General features: G+C 44.0%; 1 protein-coding gene across 5 annotated transcripts in view; it reads right to left on the bottom strand.

The window, feature by feature from the left end:
• Positions 1-3,077: 3,077 nt before the first annotated feature.
• Positions 3,078-25,943, bottom strand: part of nln (neurolysin (metallopeptidase M3 family)) — a 32,217-nt gene continuing 9,351 nt past the window's right edge. The window contains exons 4-15 of one of the 5 annotated variants that reach the window (XR_009651568.1): positions 25,380-25,484; positions 25,176-25,278; positions 24,176-24,336; positions 14,690-14,825; positions 14,085-14,451; positions 13,592-13,793; positions 13,294-13,480; positions 13,001-13,129; positions 12,237-12,373; positions 11,810-11,942; positions 6,994-7,172; positions 3,078-4,393 (exon numbers count right to left, since the gene is read on the bottom strand). Coding sequence is in view for 1 of the 5 variants with exons in the window: in XM_060909033.1 (XP_060765016.1) it covers positions 7,120-7,172; positions 11,810-11,942; positions 12,237-12,373; positions 13,001-13,129; positions 13,294-13,480; positions 13,592-13,793; positions 14,085-14,451; positions 14,690-14,825; positions 24,176-24,336; positions 25,176-25,278; positions 25,380-25,484 (1,713 nt within the window). In the remaining 4 variants the exon portion in view is untranslated. Of the gene's footprint in view, positions 7,173-11,809; positions 11,943-12,236; positions 12,374-13,000; positions 13,130-13,293; positions 13,481-13,591; positions 13,794-14,084; positions 14,452-14,689; positions 14,826-24,175; positions 24,337-25,175; positions 25,279-25,379; positions 25,485-25,943 lie in introns of all 5 variants that reach the window. The other 4 variants (XR_009651567.1, XR_009651566.1, XR_009651565.1 and 1 more) reach the window with 4 other exon arrangements.

Raw genomic sequence — 25,943 nt, forward strand, 5'->3', positions numbered from 1 at the left:
CTCGACCACACCTCCAATGCTACATACCCCCACCGCCTGACTCAGGTCAGGGAGCCATCCAACCTGCAGCTGACTCCCCCCACCAGTGGGAGAGGTAATCAGCCACCATCATCTATGCCCACGGCCTGTGGACCACCTTGAACTTGAAGGGCTGCAAAGCTAGAGACCAACGGGTGATCTGTGCGTTGGCATCCTTCATGCAGGGGAGCCACTGGAGCGGGGCGTGATCCAAATAGAAGGTGAAGGAGTGCCCCAGCAGGTAATACCAGAGGGTGAGGACTGCCCACTTGATGGTCAGACACGCCTTCTCAATAGTGCTGTACTTATTCTCTCACACCGAGAGTTTACGACTAATGTACAGCACCAGGTGCTCCTCCCCCTCCACCATCTGGGACAAAACGGCCCCCAGCCCTCTGTCTGATGCGTCAGTCTGTAAAATAAAAGGGAGAGAGAAGTCAGGGGAGTGTAATAGTGGCCCCCCACACAGTGCAGCCTTTACCTGGATGAAAGCCCGTTGGCACGACTCTATCCACTGGATCGGACCTGGTCAGGGCTCGACATTAACGCTTGTCCGGGACAAGTGATCCTTTATGTCGGACAAGTTCATCGTCTCAGTTACTTGTCCAATCGGACAAGTGCCAAAATACACCGATATTCGGGTTACGTATCAAATTTATCAGTTTATTCACATGATTTCCGAAGCATCTCACTCGACATATTGTTTTGATGAATCGCCGGATGTTTCTCTTCGGAAAGAGCGATGTGCGCATGCGCAATACTCCACTTGCGAAACCGGCCAATTGAGGTATTTCACCTGATGTCACAGGGTCACGTGACGCCCCGATGTCCGCCATTTTGAACGTCAAGCTACATACTAACGCTGCAGACAGAGAGGGAGAACCGGCTTGAAAAAAAAACGTGTTACAGACACCTAGAATAGATTAATTTGTCAGTAAGCACTCTATAAATAACCATGGTGTTTGCTTGTTGTGCTGTGGGCTGCCACAACAGACAGGGACAGCGTGCAGGACGCTCCTTTTACCGGTTTCTAGTGATGGGAATTTCGGCTCTTTTGGCTCTTCTTACTATAAGGAGCCGGCTCTTTCGGCTCCGAAACGGCTCCTGAGATTTTATTTTTGATTTAATTGCTGCAATTAACTAGTTAATTAATTACATTATTTATATTTTATCAATAGGATGTTTTCCATTTTATTTTTTAGTTTTTGTAGCCATTGTAAAGCTTTGTAAAAGTATAGCAGTGTAACAATGTTCTAGCTATAGAAATAAAACTTACTTACCAATTAATAAATTATTTTCTCACAAACATAATGCAAAACTGTGTTATATTACCAATATAAAATACACAGCTGATTTTCCCCTCCTCAGGTGCCTCACAGACTCCTCTCCCCTGCGCTCCACAGCTTTAAGCATTACACCAATTTTCGTATTTTCGCAGCTGTGAATGACATCAACCCCCCCAACCAAAAAAAGGAGGCGTACACCATGCTACTTTTTTTCCTTTGAATGGTAATAGACAACACAAAGACGCAATCGGACAGCAACTTTTTTTGTGAAAGTCTCTCTCTCTCTCTGAGGCACCTAAGGACAAAAAACTAATTCGGCTCCCCAACTCGGCTCCCACCGAAGAGCCGGCTCCCGTCGTTCACTTCAAAGAGCCGGCTCTTTGAACCGGATCGTTCGCGACCGACACATCACTACCGGTTTCCTACTGACCCAGACAAGAGGGCCAAATGGACTGCAGCTGTGAAGAGACAGGATTGGGAGCCAACAGAGTACTCCAGACTTTGCAGTGATCATTTCATTTCAGGTTAGTTTATCAGTTAACGTAATTTTGATAAAATATATAGCAAAAAGTAAATGGGTCAGTGTTTGTTAACCCATCTGAGCAGTGAAACAAGGCAGTGTTAATTTGTCTAGGGTTGCATGTAGCAGACATCAGACATAAAACGCAATAACAGAGGCTAGAAAGAAACGGGACACAGAAATAAATAAACAGGGCTCCATACCAAGGCTGGGTACAGTGTTTGTGATAAAAGACAGATCCAATTTAACACGAATCACAACTTACTTTCTTGTTAAAATGTGCAAAGGTCTCCACCATCTCATACCGCCTTGCACTGAAGGACTTAAGCGTGCCGTCCAAAATGGCTGCGTCACGTGACTTGGTCACGTGGGTGAAATACCTCAATACCGCTTCGTGTATTTGAGCTGAAAAGTAAACGGTCGTTTATAATCGTGTCATACACGTGGATTTGTTGACATTTCTGTTGGCGGGATCATTATTCAACTGTATATTTACGTTGAGTGTGTGGTAATTTCCAAATCTTTGAATTGTTGTTGATGGTGTTCATTATATATCCGAGCGTGTGTGGCGGGGAATGTGCGCCTGCATGTGTGTGGACTGACAGGGAGTGAGGGAGGAGTGGGGAAAGTTATCTATGAAATACCAGAAAATACTAGAAAATGTCCCTCCTGAAGTTGGCTTCAGGGTGGGGTCCGAACACGCAGAACTCAAGGGTTGATAGATGAAGATGAATAGAAACTGTATTCGTATCCATTCATCTGTGAGTCAGTAGAGGTGTGGAGGTTAAGATATATTATCTTGTCATTTGATAACTCGATTTCAGTGTATAATAATCAGTGATTTACAGTATTAATCAGTCAATTTTGTTATCAGTTGTTTTTATTTGTAGCATTGTTGTTATTTGTTTCTCTTGTCCAAACTAGTGATATCTCATCAAGTCATAAATTTTATGATCATGTTAGTTTTTGTGATATTTGTTGCTGAACTGCAGAGTGCTGATCTGTGTGTATATAATGGTTAGTGTTTCTGGATCTCATAGTATAGTCATTTTGTTCTTAATTTTATGTTCATAATTTCTATTCTATTGGAATATATTGCTTCTGAACTTCAGCAGAATAATTGGTGAATTATGGTATCAATCAGTCTGTTTTACTATATTTTAAACTTTTGCCTCAGTATATCAAGTATTGATTACTTTTGATTCAGAGATATTATGCATATGTTGTGAATTCGGAAACAAATGCCATAAAGATTGTTGGGTTACAAATAGTTTATTTGTGGGGGGTTTTCTCAAATATTTCTTCGGACAAGTAAATTTCCTTTCAACTTGCCCAACAGGACAAGTGGTTTCAAAAGTTAATGTAGAGCCCTGCTGGTGCCCCCTTTTTAGTGAGATCAGTCAGTGGGCTGGCGATGTCTGAATAGTTATGCACAAACCTACGATAGCAGCCAGCGCTAGGAACTGCCACACCCCATTTTTGGTCTTGGGCCTCAGACAGGTTGCAATGGCTGCGGTCTTGTCAAGTTGGGGATGCACCTGTCCATGACCCAAGTGGAAGCCCAGGTATCACACTTCCTCCCACCCAACTGCACACTTCTCTGGGTTAGCTGTGAGCCCTGCGCACCTCAACAACTCTAGATCCACCCTAAGATGTTTCATGTGTGGCAGCTAATAATTACTATATGAGATGATGTCATCTAGGTAGGCCGCAGCATACACAGCATGTGGGTGCAGGACTTTGTCCATGAGCCACTGGAATGTCACCGAGGTCCCAAATAACCTGAATGGAAGGGTGACAAGTTGGTGTAAACCGAATGGGATGGAAAAGGCTATTTTTTTCACAGGATAGAAGAGTCAAGCAGATCTGCCAATATCCCTTTGTTAAATCCAGTGTCGAATAAAAACAAGCAGCGCCTAACCAATCGAGCAATTCGTCAATGCGAGGCATCAGGTACGCGTCAAAGGGTTAGCTGATGAGCTGACTGCAGGGGGTTGGCCTCCACTTCCGTGGTGCAGGGATAAGGAGGGGGAGAGAGGGAAAGTGTGTGTGTGTGTGTGTGTGTGTGTGTGTGTGAGAGTGAGAGAGAAGAGGCAGGATGCCTGGCTGCCACCGGAACCGCTGCCAGATGGTCCTCTGCCAGGGCAATGGCATGATTGGTGGCAGCAATGCCGGGTGACACTGGGCGGTGGCACTGAACCCACTCCGCTGTTCCTCCCCGCAGCCAAGTGATGAATTGTTCCAGTACCACTGCATCGATGGTCCTCTCGGTGTTACGATCTTTTGCCCTCAGCTTCCACTGACAGGCATCCCAGAGCTGCTCGCCAAACGCAAAGGGCCGGCCAGCTGACCTCCTCCAAAGTCTGCACGCGGAAGTGCTGCCAATGCTGCTCGGGGGTGTGGCCAACATGCTGCAGGATGGCTCAGTTCAAGGTAGGCTACTCCAGCCTTCTGTCCAGGGGAAGCTGTTGTGTGGAGAGCTGCGCTTCCCCGGTCAGGAACAGCAGTAGGCGTACCGCTTGCTGCTCAACCGGTCACCCCCACGCCTCCACTGCAAAAACTAGCCATCCTAATATAAGGAAAAACATAATAAATTTGAGAACATTTAGACTATAATCAAGTGAAATAATCTGCCAGTGCAGTAAGATAATTACACTTGATAAGACATCTTAGAATAAATTGGTTGCAATCTAGAACTAGGTTTAATAATCTCAAAATTGGTGCCTTGTTTTCTTCTAATAAGAAATGCTAGATCGTTTCATCTATTTTCAAGATATTTTCACTTGCTAAGATATCATTTTTTGCAGTGTCTGCGGCTTGCTCGAAGAGTGCAAGGAAGGCCTCCGGGTTGTCATGGGGCCCCATCTTCGTCAATGTGACGCGGGGGACACCAGCTGACACTACGGCTGCGGTACTTGCTGACGCAAGCAGGTTCTGGAACACCTGGCGATCCTCTTTCTAGGCCTGTAGCAGTGTTTCGAAGCTCTGCTCCTGTTTGTTGCGCAGTGCCACCAGTATCTGGTGCTGGCTCTGTTGGGTAGTGGCGAAGGCATGAGCAAGGTCTTTAAATGGGGAGGACTCCATGTCGGTGGTCCACTTCAGAGTCCCGGGTTTCGGCACCAGCGTAACAGTCCCTGCAGTGGAGCAGAACACTGAAGCACTGTGACAGGTGGGTGAATTCCAAATACTTTATTTATTTTTTCTTTTCAGCTTAATTACATATGCACGCGAACAACCACACACGATGGCACACAGAGAAGCCTTCTTCTTCTCTGTATCCTCCCACCATATATACCCTCAGCTGTCACTGCAACACACACACACACACACACACATTAATACTACACAGATGTAATCACTTGTCACTCACCTTCCCTGGCCTCGCCCTCCATTCACAAACCAGCGCTCGACTACGCCCTTAATGCCACACAGGGGTTTAAAATCGTTTAAATGAGGAAGAAGAAATTGGAGGAAGCAGTTAATGGGAACAGGAAGTTGATATTGTTTAGAAAGTGCTAGAGAAACAGGAATAGACATGCCAGGGTAAAGTACATCATTTCCACTGCATGTAACTACACAGTATTGCTGTTATTGTCATTTGAAGGCATGATCAGATGACCTTCATGACGAAAGCATTAAACTATGGACAGGTTTTTACCTCTAACTTCCACGAATAAGGCCTACATGACATTTAGACTGCACTCGGACCTTCAGATAGAACTTTTCTAAACACAATACAATAACGACAGCATCCTAAACTCCCTTCAAACTGGAGAGTAATTAATGTGAGATGAAAATGAACATCTCTGGTGACTCTGTCCACTTCCTCAACTGACTCAGGATCTGGACTCTCTTCACTTTCCTTTATTTTGAGCAGTTTTAATAAAGGGTTGAACTTATAAACTGTAATTATTTAAGAGTACAATTCACAGCTGTGAAAAAAATGGAAAGAGAATAGCTGAGTGAATAGGAGTTTAACTGTAATTATAGTTCATACATAATATCAGGTTGGGATAATAACGGCTTTATTATTTATAAGTAATGAAAAAGAACAGAACGAAATAAAATGTCTGTACAGAAAGGATTTAAGGTGTTCTCGACTAATCAGACACTGCCATCTTGTGGTCAGGTTTGGGAGTTGCATCTCTGGAGATTAATGCTGCGTTCGGCGCCTCCATTCTCTTCTTCCGTTAGCAACAAGCTAGCAGCTAACTGGTGTATATTTTCCTCAGAATAGTGACAGTAAAGTCAGTGTAATAGATTTAACGAGTGAATATGTCTGTATGCTGATTGTTCTAAAGCTAATATTTGCAGTATATACACAGTATAACTCATTTAAAGCTAATAAGTGCTGATGTGTTTACTGTTCTTGCTGCGAGCGGCCATTTTGATTTGACGTCACTTCCTGAACTCGGGGTTGCGGAGACGGTCTTGGTTTCCTGAACAGGAATAACAAGTTGAGTTTTTATTTGATTTATTTTTTACCTGGCCGGAGGTCCAGGGAGGTAAATACGAGTTACGCCATTTAGTGGAATGCAGCATTATTTAATATAAATCTGTGACAGATCAAGAGCTGGATGCAAGACAGCGCTGCTGAGTTCTGGATCCTGATTGGTCAGAAGGTGAGCACGTGACCGATCTAAACACGGTAACAGCGCGGCGGCCATTTTGGGCGAAAGGCGGCGGGTGCTGCGTGTCTGGGGTTTAATTTTCACGGATATACAAGAAAATGAGATGAATGCAGACTGAGAGACATGGAAAAGTGTCCAAATGTCGGCCTTGGAACAGCAGACCCATATTCCGTCACATCAGCGATTTCTACAGCCCGACACCCAAAAAGTCTTGTAGAAATGGCCGCTGGACCACCGGCTTCCAAAATAAAAGTCCCCGCGCTCACAGGTTTCCGCCTTGTGAAGTGTGCGGTGCAAATATTGAGGTTTTTCACCCACGTGACCAAGTCATGTGATGCATCGTTAGGCTGCCATTTTGGACGTCACGGCTCGAATCAGTTTGAATGCGAGGAAGGCGACAAACGAAAAACATAAAAGAAAAAGGAGTGAGATGCAGAAAACACCTTCACTATCCAGCGACGTAGGGCATTTACAGGGCGAGCAGAGGGAGAGGTATTTGCAAAAATTGAGGTTAGCAGGCTTAGAGAACGATGTTTACCTGCTTCCACCAGGATTGTTCACTGACGTACGGAAGTACACGAAGCCCTCGTCTTTACCTGACTTCGGCCCACATGATAGGTATACCCATGTCCTGGGTGCGATTTGCTGGGGGGGATGGTGGGGATCATCCCCCCCTCTGGTTTTTATCTCTGCTGAAAAAAATCCTCGGGGACAACCCTGTCAATAAAACAAACCAAAAAAAAAAGTTGACATGACAGGCATGTTGTTACACAGTTTTCTATGGTCTACATTGCACTCACTTTCAAAATGACCCGAAGTGGCAGCTTTGATGTTCACGAACGTCCCCAGCAAATAGATACATTGTAGATAATAACAATATCTTTGCGTTCTATGCAGGGATGCAAACAGCGTGCCTTTTGGCGGATGCCGCCTTTTTCACGGCCGATTTTTTTTTTTAGGGAGGACGTTGGAGTGTCTGATTATAATTTCAAAGTAAATTCTGTATTAAAATTACTAAATAAGCAAATCCGTTACAGTCCATGAAACAGGAAGTATAAGGATGAGAAAAAAACAGTTTAAATCGGAAAGCTGCGCACAATGTGAACTGCGCCATCAGAGCAAACTGTTCATTTAGTATTCATGTATTTTAGTGATTTTCGAGTCACTGTCCATTTAATCCGGAGGGAGAGAAACATCACAGCAACGCGACAAGCAATGCGAACTTTGTTGTGTTAGTGTTCGTGTATTTAGTCAGAGAGATAGGAAGATGAATTTACTATCTCTGGTTTAGTGTTCGTTTTCATTTAGTGTTATTCATTTGATATCATCGGATGTTATTGAGCTGTTAGCCTATTGTTACCTTAATTTTGTGACGTTTCATGATTTTAAAAAAAAACATCCCCCCTTCTGGTTTTTTGACAAATCGCACCCTGCCTATGTGGTTAAAAACCCATCGCCATACACAGGTATTGATCTGAAAGCGTATAAGAGTTTGGATGCCTACAAATATTTTGTGTCAGGCTGGGTAACATGCCTACATCAGCGGGTCGTCCCTGGAGCCGGTGGTCGCCATCTTATTACAGCTAAGGTTTGTTCACATTTTCATTTACTTTCGGTCCTCAGGATAAACAAAATGCTATTAAATGTCATTGAAATAACTTCTTAGTCTGTTGAGACGTGGCCCGTTATGAATTTGCTGTTACCAGGCAGTGACCAAGAACTGTATTATTAGGGTCGGTGTAGTTGTAGCAGTGTATTAGCAACTAGCTGTTAGCACTAGCTAATGTCAACAACATCGTAGCTGGTATGTTACTGTAGCAATGTTTACGTTCAGTCATTTGGATGACTGTTAAAACCTTTCAGTCTCAAGTTTTTCCTTTACTGGATTTACTAGTTTACTGTAATTATGATCCGGCAGCTATTTACACCGGATCCAGTGTAAATAGCTGCCGGAGCGCGCGCCGGCTTGCTCCCCCTCAAATTAAGCAGCGCACTCCGGAACCTCGGCCGGAGCACTCCGGGAGCAAGCCGGAGCGCGCTGCTTAATTTGAGGGGGAGCAAGCCGGCGCGCGCTCCGGCAGCTATTTACACTGGATCCGGTGTAAATAGCTGCCGGATCATAATTACAGTAAACTAGTAAATCCAGTAAAGGAAAAACTTGAGACTGAAAGGTTTTAACAGTCATCCAAATGACTGAACGTAAACATTGCTACAGTAACATACCAGCTACTACTGTATGTTGTTGACATTAGCTAGCTTGACCTTCAAAATGGCGGACACCGGGGCGTCATGTGACCCTGTGACGTCAGGTGAAATACCTCAATTGCGCTGCTGGTGCGCGCGAGGCTCCTGAGGGCGGAGTGCGGGACATTTATCACATCAAACTGCCTCATCTGCTCTAAAGCCCATTTACACTCCGACTCAACACCACTCATTAATGACGGAGCTTACCATGCACTGGGAAATATAAATCAATTCAATAACATCTGTTTTACAGCTATTTTAATTAGGGCCCGAGCCCTATGGGCGAAGGCCCTATTGTTCTTGTAAGAGTTCACTATTATTATTCTTCCGTCTTCTTCTTCTTCTTCTTCTTTATTTTTCTCCGCTGTTGGGCCATTTTCGGGGCGCTTGCCATGGGCGAAAACGCACCAAATTTGGCACCAGTTCCGAGAATTGCCACCGCTACTCAGAACCAAAAGCCCAAACTTGGCCGGGGCTCAGGGCCTCTATAGCGCCCCCTAAGTCGTTGTGATTTTGGTCTCCCGCATTAAGGTGCCTGGGTGCCGTGTAGTTTGTAGTAGTGGCATGCCATTTGGTACGCATATGTATCTCACTAAGCCGGACAAAAATGTAATGCCAATGCATTAGCCACGCCCAACAGGAAGTGAGGTAATTTCACTTTTGTGCGAAATGCATGGCCACGACGACGGCGCAACTCCTCCTAGACCGTTCATAGGAATGTCACCAAAATTGATACACATCATCTACAGACATGGCTGACAAAAGTTACTAAATACGTTTCACGTAGGATAAACCGTTCAGAAGTTATACGGCAATCAATTTTCACTTCAAAATTTTACATGCTAAAAAATTCATAACAAATCTTCTAATTGCTCAACACTGCTCATACTTCACACGCACATCACTCATTGGGCTTCTGACATGTTACCCAATTTCTGTGATATTTCGCCACTGGGGGCGCTATTTTTGGGCAAAAAATCCAATCTTTCCTCAAATTTGGTCAAACTTCACGGCCACCCTCTTACTACCTCCCATGACATGTATACCACATTTTGGAAATTTTCGTCCATGGGGGGCGCTGTTTTTGGCCGACGCAATTGCTCCAAAACGGGTTTTCGGTAAATAATTCCATAATGCTTTTCCTTCACACCACTTCCTTGTGATAGTACGTTGCTGTTGTAGACACTTATTTTTCCAACTCATAATCGCTCATGTACAGCATAGCGCCACCTACTGACATGGGAAAAACCAAAAAATTTATTCTTCAAAAATCTATATGGGCGGCACGGTGGTGTAGTGGTTAGCGCTGTCGCCTCACAGCAAGAAGGTCCTGGGTTCGAGCCCCGGGGCCGGCGAGGGCCTTTCTGTGTGGAGTTTGCATGTTCTCCCCGTGTCCGCGTGGGTTTCCTCCGGGTGCTCCGGTTTCCCCCACAGTCCAAAGACATGCAGGTTAGGTTAACTGGTGACTCTAAATTGAGCGTAGGTGTGAATGTGAGTGTGAATGGTTGTCTGTGTCTATGTGTCAGCCCTGTGATGACCTGGCGACTTGTCCAGGGTGTACCCCGCCTTTCGCCCGTAGTCAGCTGGGATAGGCTCCAGCTCGCCTTCAACCCTGTAGAAGGATAAAGCGGCTAGAGATAATGAGATGAGATGAAAAATCTATATCTCATCTTCTATTTACTCAATTGTCATCAAACTTCATACGCAAACTCTTCATAGCTCACCTGACATATACGCCAAATTTTGTGCACTTTCGCCCCTGGGGGTGCTGGTTATGGCAAAAATGATATTGCAGCTTCTGATTTGTCAAACTTGGCAGGCAAACTCTTTACAAGACCCTTATTGGGGCGCTTGCCATGGTCGACAACGCACGAAATTTGGCTCCTTTTTCTTAGACTGCCACCGCTACTGAGAACCAGAAGCCCAGATCCAGGCGGGCCTCAGGGCCTCTATAGCCCCCCCCGAGCACCGTACAGTGCGAGACCCTATTGTTGCCATGTGTCCAATTCTGTGCTTTGTCGCCATTGTGGGAGTAATGTCTCTTGCCGAAGAAGCTGTGGAAGGTATTTCGCGGGGACGCATGCCCCCGCCCCCCTTGGCCGCTGGCGCGAGGGCCCGTCGAGGCCGCTTGCGGCTTTAATTTAACTTGTAATTGAGGTAATTTCTAAATGAATTAAAATATTCAGATAACTAAAATGCACAGTTGCTGGTGAGAGACATGTATGTCTTTTTATTTATTTAACAGATAACTAACTCTCTATCTATCTATCTATCTTGAAGTGCATTTTTCTCAGGACCTTTTGTAAATTTGCCATTGTAAATGTGTGTTTTGCAAAGCTAACAGAACTGATCACAAATTTCAACATGTTAATAAATCTAGCTGTAATATCCTGAGAAATATGACCTCAGAAATGAATCTGAGTCTGTGAACCTGTGCTCTTTAGTATCGTCACCTCCTTCACCATCTTCCTCAGTACTCGACTGTTCCAGATGTTTTAAACAGTTCTGCCCTGTCCCTGATTGTATGTAACGATCTATGTCCCTGCTCATATAGTCCTCTTATCCTTTATATGATTTGTGTAACAGCCGTCTGTGCTGAAGCTCGTTGGTTTTTCTCAGGCTGAAGAAACTGTACAAGTGTTCGCTTATTTATTTGTGTCCTTGTGGATATTGAGGGTCAAGACAAACAACTTCAGATTATTGTGTGTAAAGTTTTTTTTTTTAAACAATCAATTTCACTTATTTTCATAAAGGGTGCCAGTAATTCTGGACCTGACCCTTTTGTTACTCACAGTGATTTTCTGACACGTGATTATTCCAGTCCTCATTGTCTTTTATAAAGAGCACAGCTTGACACGTATGGAAGATTTAATCTGTATATTTATAGATTTCATACACCCAAGACACAACACCTTACTGAATCCTCAAAGAGGGATAAAGATTAATTTCAGTCCAACAATAAAGGAACACAATGAGATGTGAAACCAAAATGGTTTAGCATTAAACCCTATGGTGCTTCATTTCCTTCTCAGAAACTCAATTCAGAAAATATCATAATAACAATAATATAAAATTGTGATATTATAATAAATATTAATTGTAAATATTACTCTGATTTGCGAGGCCTTTACACTGAAAGAAGGCGTCCTGACGTGGCTCACGACCCAAAAACCTTTTCAGTATCTCCACCCCATCCACCGAGCCGCCAGCCTCCAGAACCACTCTCCTGTACTCCTTACCTACCTACACACACACACACACACACACACACGACGGGCTTCAGGACCTACAGACTCTGGTATTAAGACACCTTTCCCACTGATTGTATCTAATCTAACATCATGAATTAAGTCTTCAGCAGGGCTGAGTGATCTGAACATGATAAATTATTTTCTAATTCCTTTTCCAGAGTCAGTGAAAAGTACATCAACAACCAGCTTTAATTTAATTAGTTCAACAATGAATAATAACATTAATTTATAAAAATGTGTGTGTATTGTGCTCTGTGTTGTGTGTGTGTGTGTAGTTGTCGTTCACCTCAGGGTTGATGATCCCCTTGGTTCTGAAGTGGCTGAAGAACATGTCCATGGAGTAAACTTCACTCCAAAGGTAGCTGTAATACTGACCATCATAACCTCCGGTCAGGTGACTGAAACTCGCCATCATGTTCGTCCCTGCGCAATAAAAATAAAAGAGATGGACAATTTCTTACAGAGGACACTTGCTCAAGAATTTTAACAATAAACACTTTTCTAATAAAATTCAGTCACAGGGGGCATCACGGCTCAGGTGGATAAGGCGCCGTACCATAAATCTGGGGACCTGGGTTCGATTCCGACCCGAGGTCATTTCCCGATCCCTCCCCGTCTCTCTCTCCCGCTCATTTCCTGTCTCTACACTGTCCTATCCAATAAAGGTGAAAAAAGCCCAAAAAATATCTTTAAAAAAAACCCTCAGTCACAGAGAACCGATATGAATCAGGTTCATGAAGCTCTCTGAGGATCAAAGTCGCAATAAAAATCTAAACAGATAAAACTAAACACTCCTCACAGGGAAAGAACATCACGCGTTTTAAAAGCAAAACATTTCTTTTAAATTTCACATTTGATTGAAAGTATTTTCTCTGTTCTGGGCTTCATAGTTTCATTTTATTTTAGATTTCATTATTATTAATTTAATTACCCTAATCCCATTTCTGCATTTATATGTTCACTTCATTTGTTACGCATCTTCAAAACACACACACACGTACGTACATGTTCGAGCTGTACTGCAGCATCAGGTGGGTGTGAGTTTATTACCTGGTGTTGCTGGGATTCCCAGGATCTCCTTGCAGTGTTTGGAGAACTCGGCCACAGTGTCAGCAGAAGACTTGGTGTGGAGCGCCTGGTCCAATTTACTGAGCATGATCTGTCTGAGGTTCATCAGACCTGCGCGCACACACACACACACCATGGACTGATTGTAAGTACGCAGGAAACCTCACACATGATTAAGATATTCAAAAAAGTTTTCAGTAGCTGACGGTGTTTTCCACTCGAAGTGTAATGTACAGCTGTGTGTGTGTGTGTGTGTGTGTGTGTTGATCTCGGACCAGTGTTAGCCACTCTGGAGACAATGAGTTTATCCAGCAGGCTGTCGGGGATGGAGCTGCCGTCAATGTAGTGGCGAGACATCCTCCTGAGTGGCTCCTTCTCCCACACCCAGTTCTCCAGCATCTGAGAGGGAACCTCCACAAAGTCCGTCTCCACCAGCGTGCCGCTGAACTCCGCATAGCGAGTCTGAACACACACACACACACACACACACCCCCCATCAGAGCATCAGGACTTCAGAACACACTGACATTTCCAGAAACGCCGAAGATGATTTATCATAATAACGGGACACACCCTGGAGCACAGCTCGTGCATCACGTGACCAAACTCATGGAAGAAGGTCTCCACTTCATGGTGCTGCAGCAGAGATGGCCAGTTACGTGAGGGTTTGGTGAAGTTGGCCACCATGGCTGCCACCGGGATTGTACGCTTCCCGTCCGGACCGAGACACCCAGGCTGCAGGCCAAAACACGCTGCGTGGCCGTACTTCCCTTCTCTGAGGAACAGAACAAGAACCACGATTAAATCAAATCAGTGAAACAGGACAAGCGCATCTTTACAGAAAATTAATAAATTACACAAGGAAAAAAAAAACAGTATTTTTACAGTTCTAATCTTTACAAAACTCATAAGGAGTTGGGAAAAAGCACATGGAGAAAGAAGAAAATGAAAAAACACACAGCTGAAGGTTGATATTCTAAATTAAATCTCATGAATAAATCTGAAATGAAAAATGAAACGCAGGGTGTTGTGCAGTATCTCACACTTCACGCTTTATGGCTCGCACCTGGGATGCAGGTCCAGATAAAAGCGTCCGATCTCCTCGCCTGTGGTGGAGTTGAGTACAGTGTAGAGCTTCACACTCTCGTGCCACACGTGAGGGTTTTGGATTTGGTGGAAGCGGAGCCCCAGGAGGTCCTGGTAGATCCCCAGCAGACCCTCAGTCACCACCTCCAGAGGGAAATACTCAATCAGCTTGTCCTTATCCACCGCAAACTTCACCTGCTCCACCTGGTTCATGTAGTACAGCAGATCCCATGCGTGCAGCCGTCCATCAAAGTCCAGGCCCCGCCTCTGGCACTCCGCCTGTTTGAGTGAGAGGAGGTACTGACGCTCCTTCTGACCCACCGGCTTCAGCTTCTCATACAACTCATCTGGAGAAAGTGAAGATGTTACTCAGTGTGTGCTCTCGCTCACATCCTAACGTAAAAAGAAACACTGATGTCGCGTTTTTAGATCGGATTTAAATGAAGCACTGCCTGGAGCCTTGTGTGCTGCGTGTGATAATTGAAGAACATCTGGAGTGTGAAACCCTGACTACGTGAGGGTGTATAAACTTTTCTTCATCATCTCTAAACAAACACTCACTGCCTGGTGTGATTAATCGCTCACCCAGGAAGCGGGACACGCTGCTGGAGTTCTTGGCCATGTTCATCTCCAGCACATAGTTAGCATGACTGCTAAAGCCCAGCAGCTTCGCCGCCTTCGCACGCAACTCGATCAGCTGTTCGAGGATTTCTGTATTCACCTGCCAATAAAAAAAACCCAAAAGCTCATCTTATAACCTTCTGCTGTGGAACCAGGACAGACTTTAATCGGGAATCAGACTCCATGGAGCTGCTCTTCGGCTCCTGTTCACAGATTATTCTAACCCTCACCTGTAAACATCTCGTTTTATTGCTTTTTATTTTACTGGAGTCATTCAGAAGGTTTGGAGTCTGCCACTGACAAGGATTTATTCATTTATTATTTATTTTTATATTATTTTTTCTTATTTTACAGTAATACAGTACGCCACCAAGTCATCCAGAAGTATTTATGCATTTTGTTTAGAAATAATGTAAGATCTTTAATGTCATGTGTGACATCACACCTCAGCAGGTTAATGCATGTTTAAAAATAAATAAAGCAGGTTAGTGACATAGATCAGGAATGAGTTTCTCAAAATCATCGCAGTACAAAGATCATCGTTTTAACAGTAGGGTGAGTGATCACCACACCGAACATGCTCTCCCTCATGATCTTCTGTCATGCTTTTGGGAAACTCAGCCCAGGATATTAAGCAGATTTGGTCAGTGAAACAGATCGGGGGGATATTCCATGAAGCAAGCTCACCTCATAAACCAGGCACATTTCAACAAACCTGAAGCCCTGCCTCGTTACTATGGTAACATGTGCTTTTGGACAAATCTGCTCCATGTCAGGCGAGATGTGAAGCGGAGTTTAACTTGATGAATGCGATTGGACGAGCCGTGTCACATCTTACAGTGTGTTGTTCCGTAGGGCTGAGAATATTATACTGCTCTCTCTCTCTCTCTCTCTCTCAATACTCTAACAATTATAATAATAGCTTTATCTCATCTCATTATCTGTAGCCGCTTTATCCTGTTCTACAGGGTCGCAGGCGAGCTGGATCCTATCCCAGCTGACTACGGGCGGAAGGCGGGGTTCACCCTGGACAAGTCGCCAGGTCATCACAGGGCTTAATAGATTTATTATTTTTGTAAAAATTTGCATATTGTCTTTAACTGTTTTACAAACGTTACAAAGTTGCGGTAAAAGTATCTTATTATTGTAAATAAAACACATGACAATGAAAATGTTTTCTGTAACTATCACCTTTAAACTCTTAAAACTGTTAATCAATAGTTAGTTGTTTAATACATAAATACTTGAATAAATTACAGAAATTATTTTCTTATGCATTTAGCCTGTCAGCCGTTTTCTGCCCAGCAGCCTCACGAGCTTTGTTAATGACTGTAATGATCCCTTTTTTTAATTATAAATAAGATCTTTTTAGTCTTCATAGACTTTCATTAATATTTCCTGCTCAGACTTCGAAAAACGTGACTTTCGTTCGTTTCTATTCTTACCTACCTGGTGTTGATTATCAGAGCTGCCTTGGACATCATGTGGATGCGCAGGAACCTCACTTACCAAAGACTGCCTTTAATTAGTGGAAATGAAAAACTCTCTCGAGTTTTATTTGTGGAACTGGCTGAGCCTGAAGTAAACTGTTATATACATAAACCTCAATTTCATAAGTTTGTTTCATGGAATACAGCAAGGGCAGAGCCAAGGGGTGGCCAGTGGTGGCCAAGGCCACCCTAAATTAATCTCTGGCCACCCCCAACACTGCTTTGTCAGCAAATTTTTTGTGGAACTATGTCTGTCTGCAGTCCTTCCCATACGGACGCAATTCAACAGCGCACTCTCAAACCAGTAGTTCTCCCAAACAGTAGGTGGCGGTAATACACAACTTGAATATCAACCACCACCAACACAATTACAGAAGAACAAGATGACTTGCAACCAGGTGATCAAAATGTGCTACGTCATGAGCGTCCGCCATGATGGTGGAGATACAAAGCAACTCGGACGGCAGCTGCTGAAAGCGTGTCTGTAAACAACACTGAATTTTCTCAGTATTACCACGATTTGAACGATCGAGCGAAGATTTGATACAAAGAGAAGATAGATAATGTGTGGTTTTGACCCATATTATTTAAAAAAGTCAGGCTTTTCTGAAGAGAAGACGCTTCTACTGACCATCGAGTACGAATACAGGTCATTTCGTCCAAAGCCTTTTTCATAAGCACTATCAGTTATTTTATATTTCAGGTTGTTTGTTCAAAAAAGAAGGAATTCTCAATAAAATAATTGCTAGTGCGTATGCAAAAGGCTTTGGACAAAATAGTCATTGGACGAAGTGTCCTGATCCCCTTGTCTCCTCTTTGGATTAACCCTCAGAGTTTCCTCTTTCTGCATCACGGACAGAATTCTAAAAAACTGGAATGTGCCACGGTACAGTGGTAATGCTCACTGACTACGACGCAGGAGATCGGGGTTCAAATCCCGGTCGGGGCAAAACATCATCCAGTAAGGCAAGATATATGATATCATGATATATCAGCCAATAAGGCAAGGCAAGATCATGATATATCAGCCTACCTCAGGAATGAGTGAAGACATAACTGATAGAGTCATACTGGCTCAGACGTTGCCCGGGTCAACAAGGTTTGCGTCAGTTGCTACTATACAAGCAATCCCAGAGAGAGGATTAGGTTCCTGTTGATCTTATACAGTTCCAGACATTCCAGTATCCATGTGTGTGACTTTTCAGGACCTGCCTTACTCTCTGGAAGTATTTGGCTGTGATTGACTTCCTTGTGGCTTCTTCATGGTTTCCATTAGCCTGTGGGATGCCAAGGTACTTGTAGCTGTCTTGGATATCACCTATGTTGCCCTCTGGTAGGTCAATCCCCTCAGTCCAGATCATCTTGCCTCTCTTTGAGACCATCCGGCCACACTTGTCCAATCCGAATGACATCCCTATGTCATCGCTGTAGATCCGGGTGGTGTGGATCAGCGAGTCTATTTCTCGCTCGTTCCTGGCATACAGCTTGATGTCATCCATCATGGAATCCACCATGGAAGAGACGATTAGAGGCCAAGATAAAGGCAGCACGGAGAGAGCTAGCTGAACAACAGAAAGGGCCAGAAGAATAAACAAGCTGTTCTCCACTGAACCAGCCAAATCTCTCAGTGGCAGGGGAACAACAACCCACCAAGAGCTGAGGTGGAAAAATACTGGAAAGACATATGGGAAAGAAAGGCATCACACAACACCGATGCCCTAATGGTTAGTGGACCTAAGAACAACCTCCCAGAACAAGAACCAGTAACCATCTCAATGGCCAAGAAAGAGTGTCAAAGATGAAGAGCTGGACAGCACCAGGCCCCGATATGATCCATACGTACTGGCTGAAGAAGCTAACTGCACTCCATGAACGCCTAGCAGCACAGATGAACCAGCTGCTGAGGGATGGAACCCACCCAGAATGGCTAACCCAAGGCAGGACAGTCCTAATCATGAAGGACCCCCAGAAGGGACCCATCCCATCCAACTACCGGCCAAATACCTGTCTCTGCACAACATGGAAGGCCCTGTCAGGCATCATTGTGGCAAAAATGATTAAGCATGTGGCTCAATAGATGAGCGAGGCACAGAAAGGAGCCAAGCACCAGCTACTGGTCGATAGAACAGTTGCCCGAGACTGTAAGAAGAGACAGACCAACCTGTGCACTGCCTGGATTGACTACAAGAAAGCCTACGACTCAATGCCACACACATGGATACTGGAATGTCTGGAACCGTATAAGATCAACAGGAACCTAAGGACCTTCATCCAGAACTCAATGGAAATGTGGAAGACAACCCTAGAGGCCAACTCAAAACCCATTGCCCAAGTCAACATCAAGTGCGGCATACAGTGAGGCAAAAAAGTATTTAGTCAGCCACCAATTGTGCAAGTTCTCCCACTTAAAAAGATGAGAGAGGCCTGTAATTTTCATCATAGGTACACTTCAGCTATGAGAGACAGAATGGGGGGAAAGAATCCAGGAAATCACATTGTAGGATTTTTAATGAATTAATTGGTAAATTCCTTGGTAAAATAAGTATTTGGTCACCTAAAAACAAGCAAGATTTCTGGCTCTCACAGACTTGTAACTTCTTCTTTAAGAGGCTCCTCTGTCCTCCACTCGTTACCTGTATTAATGGCACCTGTTTGAACTCATTATCAGTATAAAAGACACCTGTCCACAACCTCAAACAGTCACACTCCAAACTCCACTATAGCCAAGACCAAAGAGTTGTCAAAGGACACCAGAAACAAAATTGTAGACCTGCACCAGGCTGGGAAGACTGAATCTGCAATAGGTAAGCAGCTTGGTGTGAAGAAATCAACTGTGGGAGCAATTATTAGAAAATGGAAGACATACAAGACCACTGATAATCTCCCTCGATCTGGGGCTCCACGCAAGATCTCACCCCGTGGGGTCAAAATGATCACAAGAACGGTGAGCAAAAATCCCAGAACCACACGGGGGGACCTAGTGAATGACCTGCAGAGAGCTGGGACCAAAGTAACAAAGGCTACCATCAGTAACACACTACGCCACCGAGGACTCAAATCCTGCAGTGCCAGACGTGTCTCCCTGCTTAAGCCAGTACATGTCCAGGCCCGTCTGAAGTTTGCTAGAGAGCATTTGGATGATCCAGAAGAGGATTGGAAGAATGTCATATGGTCAGATGAAACCAAAATAGAACTTTTTGGTAAAAACTCAACTTGTCGTGTTTGGAGGAGAAAGAATGCCGAGTTGCATCCAAAGAACACCATACCTACTGTGAAGCATGGGGGAGGAAACATCATGCTTTGGGGCTGTTTTTCTGCAAAGGGACCAGGACGACTGATCCATGTAAAGGAAAGAATGAATGGGGCCATGTATCATGAGATTTTGAGTGAAAACCTCCTTCCATCAGCAAGGGCATTGAAGATGAAATGTGGCTGGGTCTTTCAGCATGACAATGATCCCAAACACACCGCCCGGGCAATGAAGGAGTGGCTTCGTAAGAAGCATTTCAAGGTCCTGGAGTGGCCTAGCCAGTCTCCAAATCTCAACCCCATAGAAAATCTTTGGAGGGAGTTGAAAGTCCGTGTTGCCCAGCGACAGCCCCAAAACATCGCTGCTCTAGAGGAGATCTGCATGGAGGAATGGGCCAAAATACCAGCAACAGTGTGTGAAAACCTTGTGAAGACTTACAGAAAATGTTTGACCTCTGTCATTGTCAACAAAGGGTATATAACAAAGTATTGAGATGAACTTTTGTTATTGACCAAATACTTATTTTCCACCATAATTTGCAAATAAATTCTTTAAAAATCCGACAGTGTGATTTTCTGGATTTTTTTTTTCTCATTTTGTCTCTCATAGTTGAAGTATACCTATGATGAAAATTACAGGCCTCTCTCATCTTTTTAAGTGGGAGAACTTGCACAATTGGTGACTGACTAAATACTTTTTTGCCCCACTGTATACCAAGGAGATGCGCTATCACCACTGCTGTTCTGCATAGGCCTGAACCCCCTCAGTCGGATCATCACGAAGAGCGGCTACGGGTACTGATTCTGTAGTGGGGCAACAATCAGCCACCTGCTCTACATGGATGACATCAAGCTGTATGCCAGGAACGAGCGAGAAATAGACTCGCTGATCCACACCACCCGGATCTACAGCGATGACATAGGGATGTCATTCGGATTGGACAAGTGTGGCCGGATGGTCTCAAAGAGAGGCAAGATGATCTGGACTGAGGGGATTGACCTACCAGAGGGCAACATAGGTGATATCCAAGACAGCTACAAGTACCTTGGCATCCCACAGGCTAATGGAAACCATGAAGAAGCCACAAGGAAGTCAATCACAGCCAAATACCTCCAGAGAGTAAGGCAGGTCCTGAAAAGTCAGCTGAATGGTAAGAACAAGGTCCGAGCCATCAACATGTACGCACTACCAGTCATCAGATACCCCGCTGGTATCATAAACTGGCCAAAGGAGGAGATAGAAGCCACAGATATCAAGACTAGAAAGCTCCTCACCATGCATGGAGGGTTCCACCCCAAGTCCAGCACCCTGAGACTATACACTAAGCGGAAAGAGGGAGGCCGAGGGCTAGTGAACATCAAGACCACGGTCCAGGATGAAACATCGAAAATCCGAGAATACATCAGAAAGATGGCCCCAAAGGATGAACTGCTAAGTGAATGTCTCAGGCAGCAGAACCCTGATGAGAGTGCAGAGGAGGAGGAGGAACAGACAACCTGGAGAGACAAACCCCTACATGGCATGTACCACTGTCAGATAGAGGAAGTGGCTGATATCAAGAAATCCTACCAGTGGCTGGATAATGCAGGACTGACAGACAGCACAGAGGCACTAATCATGGCAGCACAAGAGCCATAGAGGCCAGGATCTACCAGAGTAGATCAGACCCAAGATGCAGACTGTGCAAAGAAGCCCCTGAAACAGTCCAGCACATAGTAGCAGGGTGTAAGATGCTAGCTGGATCAGCGTACATGGAGAGGCACAACCAAGTGGCTGGGATAGTATACAGGAACATCTGCAACCAGTATGGAATAGAAGTACCCAAGTCCCAATGGGCCATACCACAGAAGGTGGCTGAGAACAACAGGGCCAAGGTTCTGTGGGACTTCAGCTTCCAGACTGACAAACAGATCCTGGCTAACCAACCGGACATAGTGGTGGTGGACAAAGAGCAGAAGAGGGTGGTGGTGATAGATGTGGCGATCCCAGCTGACGCCAACATCAGGAAGAAGGAACATGAGAAACTTGAGAAGTATCAAGAAAGAGCAGCTGGAACGGATGTGGAAGGTCAAGGGTTGCGTGGTCCCCGTGGTAGTGGGGGCACTTGGGGCAGTAACCCCCAAACTGGGAGAGTGGCTCCAGCAAATCCCAGGAACAACATCTGAAGCCTCAGTCCAGAAGAGCGCAGTCCTAGGAGCATCGAAGATACTGCGCAGAACCCTCAAACTCCCAGGCCTCTGGTAGAGGACCCAAGCTTGAGGATGACATGGATACCACCCCCCCGCCGGGGGTGAGAAGGAGATTTTTTTATATATATACACATACATTTAAGTGAAAGTTGTGTAATTTCTAAAGTGTACTAATTTTAAGGTACTTATAATACAAACAAAAGTACTAATTAAGCATATATTAGTACATATAAAGTCATATACTTAAAGTATGCAAAATATACTTTAAGTTGTTCCACTTTAGCACATAAAAGTACACTAAATACACTTCAAGTTGCACTTTTCTACAATTTAATTACAGTTAAAATATATTTAGTACAAAATTAGTTGTTCCAAAATAGCATGCCTCAAGTTAACTAATCATAAACACACTTGAAGTATATTAATGATTAGTGTGGCTTCAAGTACACAAAAGTATGCTAAATTTTAGTACACTTAGCACATTTATTTTCACCAGGGTGTATATGTGTGTGTAATATATATATATATATATATATATATATATATATATAAAAATCGGTTAGTTAAAATTATATTAACACTAATGGATTATTTTTCGTGCTGTTGCTCACTGGTTTTTGTGTGTTGAACAGGTTGAGACCGTCCTGTAAATCTTGCACACAGGGCTTGAAATTAACTTTTTTTCTTTGTGTCCCCCAGTGGTCCCGAATTCTGTGTTGTATTGTCCCGAATGGAAGCAATAGTGTCCCCATTTTTTTCCTCTCTGAAATAACCAGTGGTTAATATTATCATATGAAGTTACTATTACATTTGTAACTATGCGATTTTGAACCCTTTATATCATTTTTACAATAAGTCACAAAACACAAGTGACACATGTCCTATACATCATCTACTTCAAAATTACAGTTATTGCATTTTCAGTTTATTAATCTTTGGCGATCTCACTGTATGAATAGATACCCGTTTATTTAAAGGGGCCAACTAGCTCATTCAGAAAATGTTTCAACTCCCTACATCTGCAGCACACTTTAGTTGAAAATAAGACCCCTTTTATGTTCATTTCATCTACTTATACCTTGAATATCTGTTGGCATATATAAGGCCAACTTATCATTTTCACCATTACCGTTATCCATTTTTATGTAATATACCTGTTGCCCCATTCAGAGATGTTTTGAAAGCCATCAGCCATACCATCAATGGATGAAATGCCCTTGAGCAAGGCACCGACCCCAACGTTGCTACAGGGGCTGTAACACTGTAAAAAACTGTAAAGGTCACTTTGGATAAAAGTGTCATATCATATAAGTGCAAACAAAGCAATGTAATGCAAGTTTTTTTTTATTGTAACCTTTAGTCATAGAAATCATTTACATTATTTACAGTGACTTTTCTGATTTTGCAGTCACAGCGCAGCCGCGTTTATAATGGCAGTCTGTGGGGCTGAGCGCCCGTCCTCTCCTCACTTTCAGACTTCTCATGCAAAAACTCGTTTTTAACTCGCTCTAGTGACCTCAATTTTTACACTACAGACAAAAAAATTACATCGTGTTCAGGAGAGCCTTGTGGCACTCAATGTGAAAGAATTTTGTGACTATCTCCTTCCGTTTACGTGTAAATCCCCGTTGTTTGGAGGGAGCGCTCTGAGCAATTACTGCCCTTTCTGTGTCTCTCAGCGCAGCGTGCGGGTGGGGGAGGGGCTGCTTGCTCTCACACACACACAGGCCTGTCGCCTCAACGCAAATCATTCATTCACAGAGTGCAGCTCAGGCCCTGCAATTGTGACTGCACCGCGCACTGCATCACTCTCTCAATTTCCCCCATGTAGAACTTTTTTTCTAGATCTATTTTTTTCCATTGTCCCGGGATTGTTCCAGATATGATAATTTTGTGTCCCGATGACATTTTTTATGGTCCCCGGGACGTCGGGACACTGTTAGTTTCGAGCGCTGCTTGCACATATGATGAATGTTTTGTGAATAAATGGTTTCTACCATTTAAGTGTTAACATAATTTTGACTAACCCTGTGTGTGTGTGTATTACATATTAGTGTGTGTAAATTTAATTATTGTGTGAGCTTTATCACCAATTAAAAAGGCACAATTTTCACAACTGTTTAAGGTTTTTTTTTTAAAATCAGCTTAGTAATGCATTAAAAAGCTTATTATGCAGGTCTTCATGATGTAATTCTCTATGTCAGTCACTGCCTGATGCCCAAATTAATGAGTGACCAAGAAACACCATGAGACCTACAGCGACTTGCCACACAGAAAAATAACAACAAGAAGATATCAGTTTATGTGCCACTCCTGTGTGAACAATGGCCTCAGTCTGGCCACCCCTAGAAAAAGTGTCTGGCTCCGCCACTGTAATACAGATCAGGACAGTGCAGCAGATCAGGACAGTGCAGCAGATCAGGACAGTGCAGCAGATCAGGACAGTGCAGCAGATCAGGTTACAAGCAGAGACGGGGGGGGGGGGGGGGACGACACGTCGTGCTGTAACTCCATCGCTCACCTCTTTACACCTGCTGTGAAAAGCCGCCTCCATCTTCCTCCTGGTCTCTGGAACGTGACATCTCTTCATCAGAGGGAAATAGTGCGGGTACGCCAGCGTCACCCTGTACCGCCCGTCCTCTGTCCTCTCCAAGCTGTTTAAATAACTCTCTGCCAGACCATCTACACCCAGAGACAGGGAATAATCATGGAATGATCTCGGAATAATCTCTAATCAGGTTTAGAACATTGGTATTGAATATAATACAGATCTGTGCTGAGTTTCCCAAAAGCATCGTAGCACAAAGGTCATCGTTAAATGGTCAAGTGAGCAGCACAATGAACGCTCTCTCTCCTAGTTAAGATGCTCTTAGCATTCAGAGGCTTTTGGGAAACCCACCACTGTTCTTTTCAGGTAAACAGGAGCACATAATTATCTCTGATAACTCAATCCAGCTAAAACAATCCTGCTCTTGTAGAACTGAATTGTCCCAAAGGGAATGATGAGGATTAATAAATCTGGGATCTAATGTTGGATTTGTGAAGGTGCTGTATAAAGAACAGGGTCTGGGACTGACAGCACCGGTGTGTTTTACACATTTCATTTTATTTCCGGTTTGTTGTTGTTGTTTTTTTTTCAGAACTGGAGAAATAGTCTCTTCATGATTAGATTTTTCAGGACAAATCTGTGAAGAATCTCAGTCATCCAGGTCCATAGTAATCTGTGGGTGGTTGAAGAGAGCAACTGGACTTGCTTGAAGATCTTTTATCAGCCACCTACAATGCAGCCATCAGCATTCGGATTCGGATTCTATGATGATCCATGAGAGGATAAATACTGGATTCTCCCTGTTAGTCAGACAGAACTGAGGAAGCCTTTAGGATGAGAGGCGAAACGTTTTCAAGAATCTTCAAGCAAGTCCAGTTGCTCTCTTCAACCAACCACAGATTTTTCAGGACGCGTGCGCACTGTGACGCTCCTGTAGAGTATTTGTGGTCATGTCCTGTGTAGATTTACTGACCCAGCTCTTCTGCGGAAAACATCAGCACTGTGTTTTCTTCATTCACATTCCGGTTGAAATCTATTGAAAGTTCACTGATTCTTTTTGAAAGTTTTTTGATCTCCTGCGTAAGGAAAAAAACCCAAAACACAACACGTTCAGTGTCAGTATGAAGAGCAATCCTCTGAACGAGTTCTGTAGATATACAGGGGAGTGTAATCTCACCTTCTGCACATCAGCAGACAGATGCAGTCCGTTTCTCCTCCCCAGTTTAATCAGCCGCTCCAGAAACCTCCTCGACTCGGGGAATAAATCAGTACACCGTCTTTCCTGCGAACACACACACACACACACACACACACACACACACACACCACACACACACAAACAGCTAGGTGCCATTGATTTTTCTAAATTCCCCACATGCTTGGAGTCCAAAGTTTACTCCTTTATTCTATCCCTGGAGCTTTTCTGCTCCTCAAACCCACACCCCACTGTATTTCAGCGCCACACTGACATGCACACGTGATTTAGGATACAGTGGAACTTCCTGTCATCTAGAAACATGAACTAAATGCTCGATTTGTATCCTAGAGCTGCTGCTGCTGCTGTAATCATAAAGACCGTCCTGTTGCTCATCTCAGGACTCTCAATCTGCTCACGCTGAGCATCCTGTAAACCTTCTCAGTCCCGTCTTTACTCTTCTACAGCTCACACTCTACATAAGGAATAAAATGCTTTCATTTATAGGAAAAATAATCCATGAGGTGATGTACTGCGGGTTGACTC

Source organism: Neoarius graeffei, chromosome 25, assembly GCF_027579695.1.
Source record: "Neoarius graeffei isolate fNeoGra1 chromosome 25, fNeoGra1.pri, whole genome shotgun sequence".
NCBI classification, from domain to species: domain Eukaryota; kingdom Metazoa; phylum Chordata; class Actinopteri; order Siluriformes; family Ariidae; genus Neoarius; species Neoarius graeffei.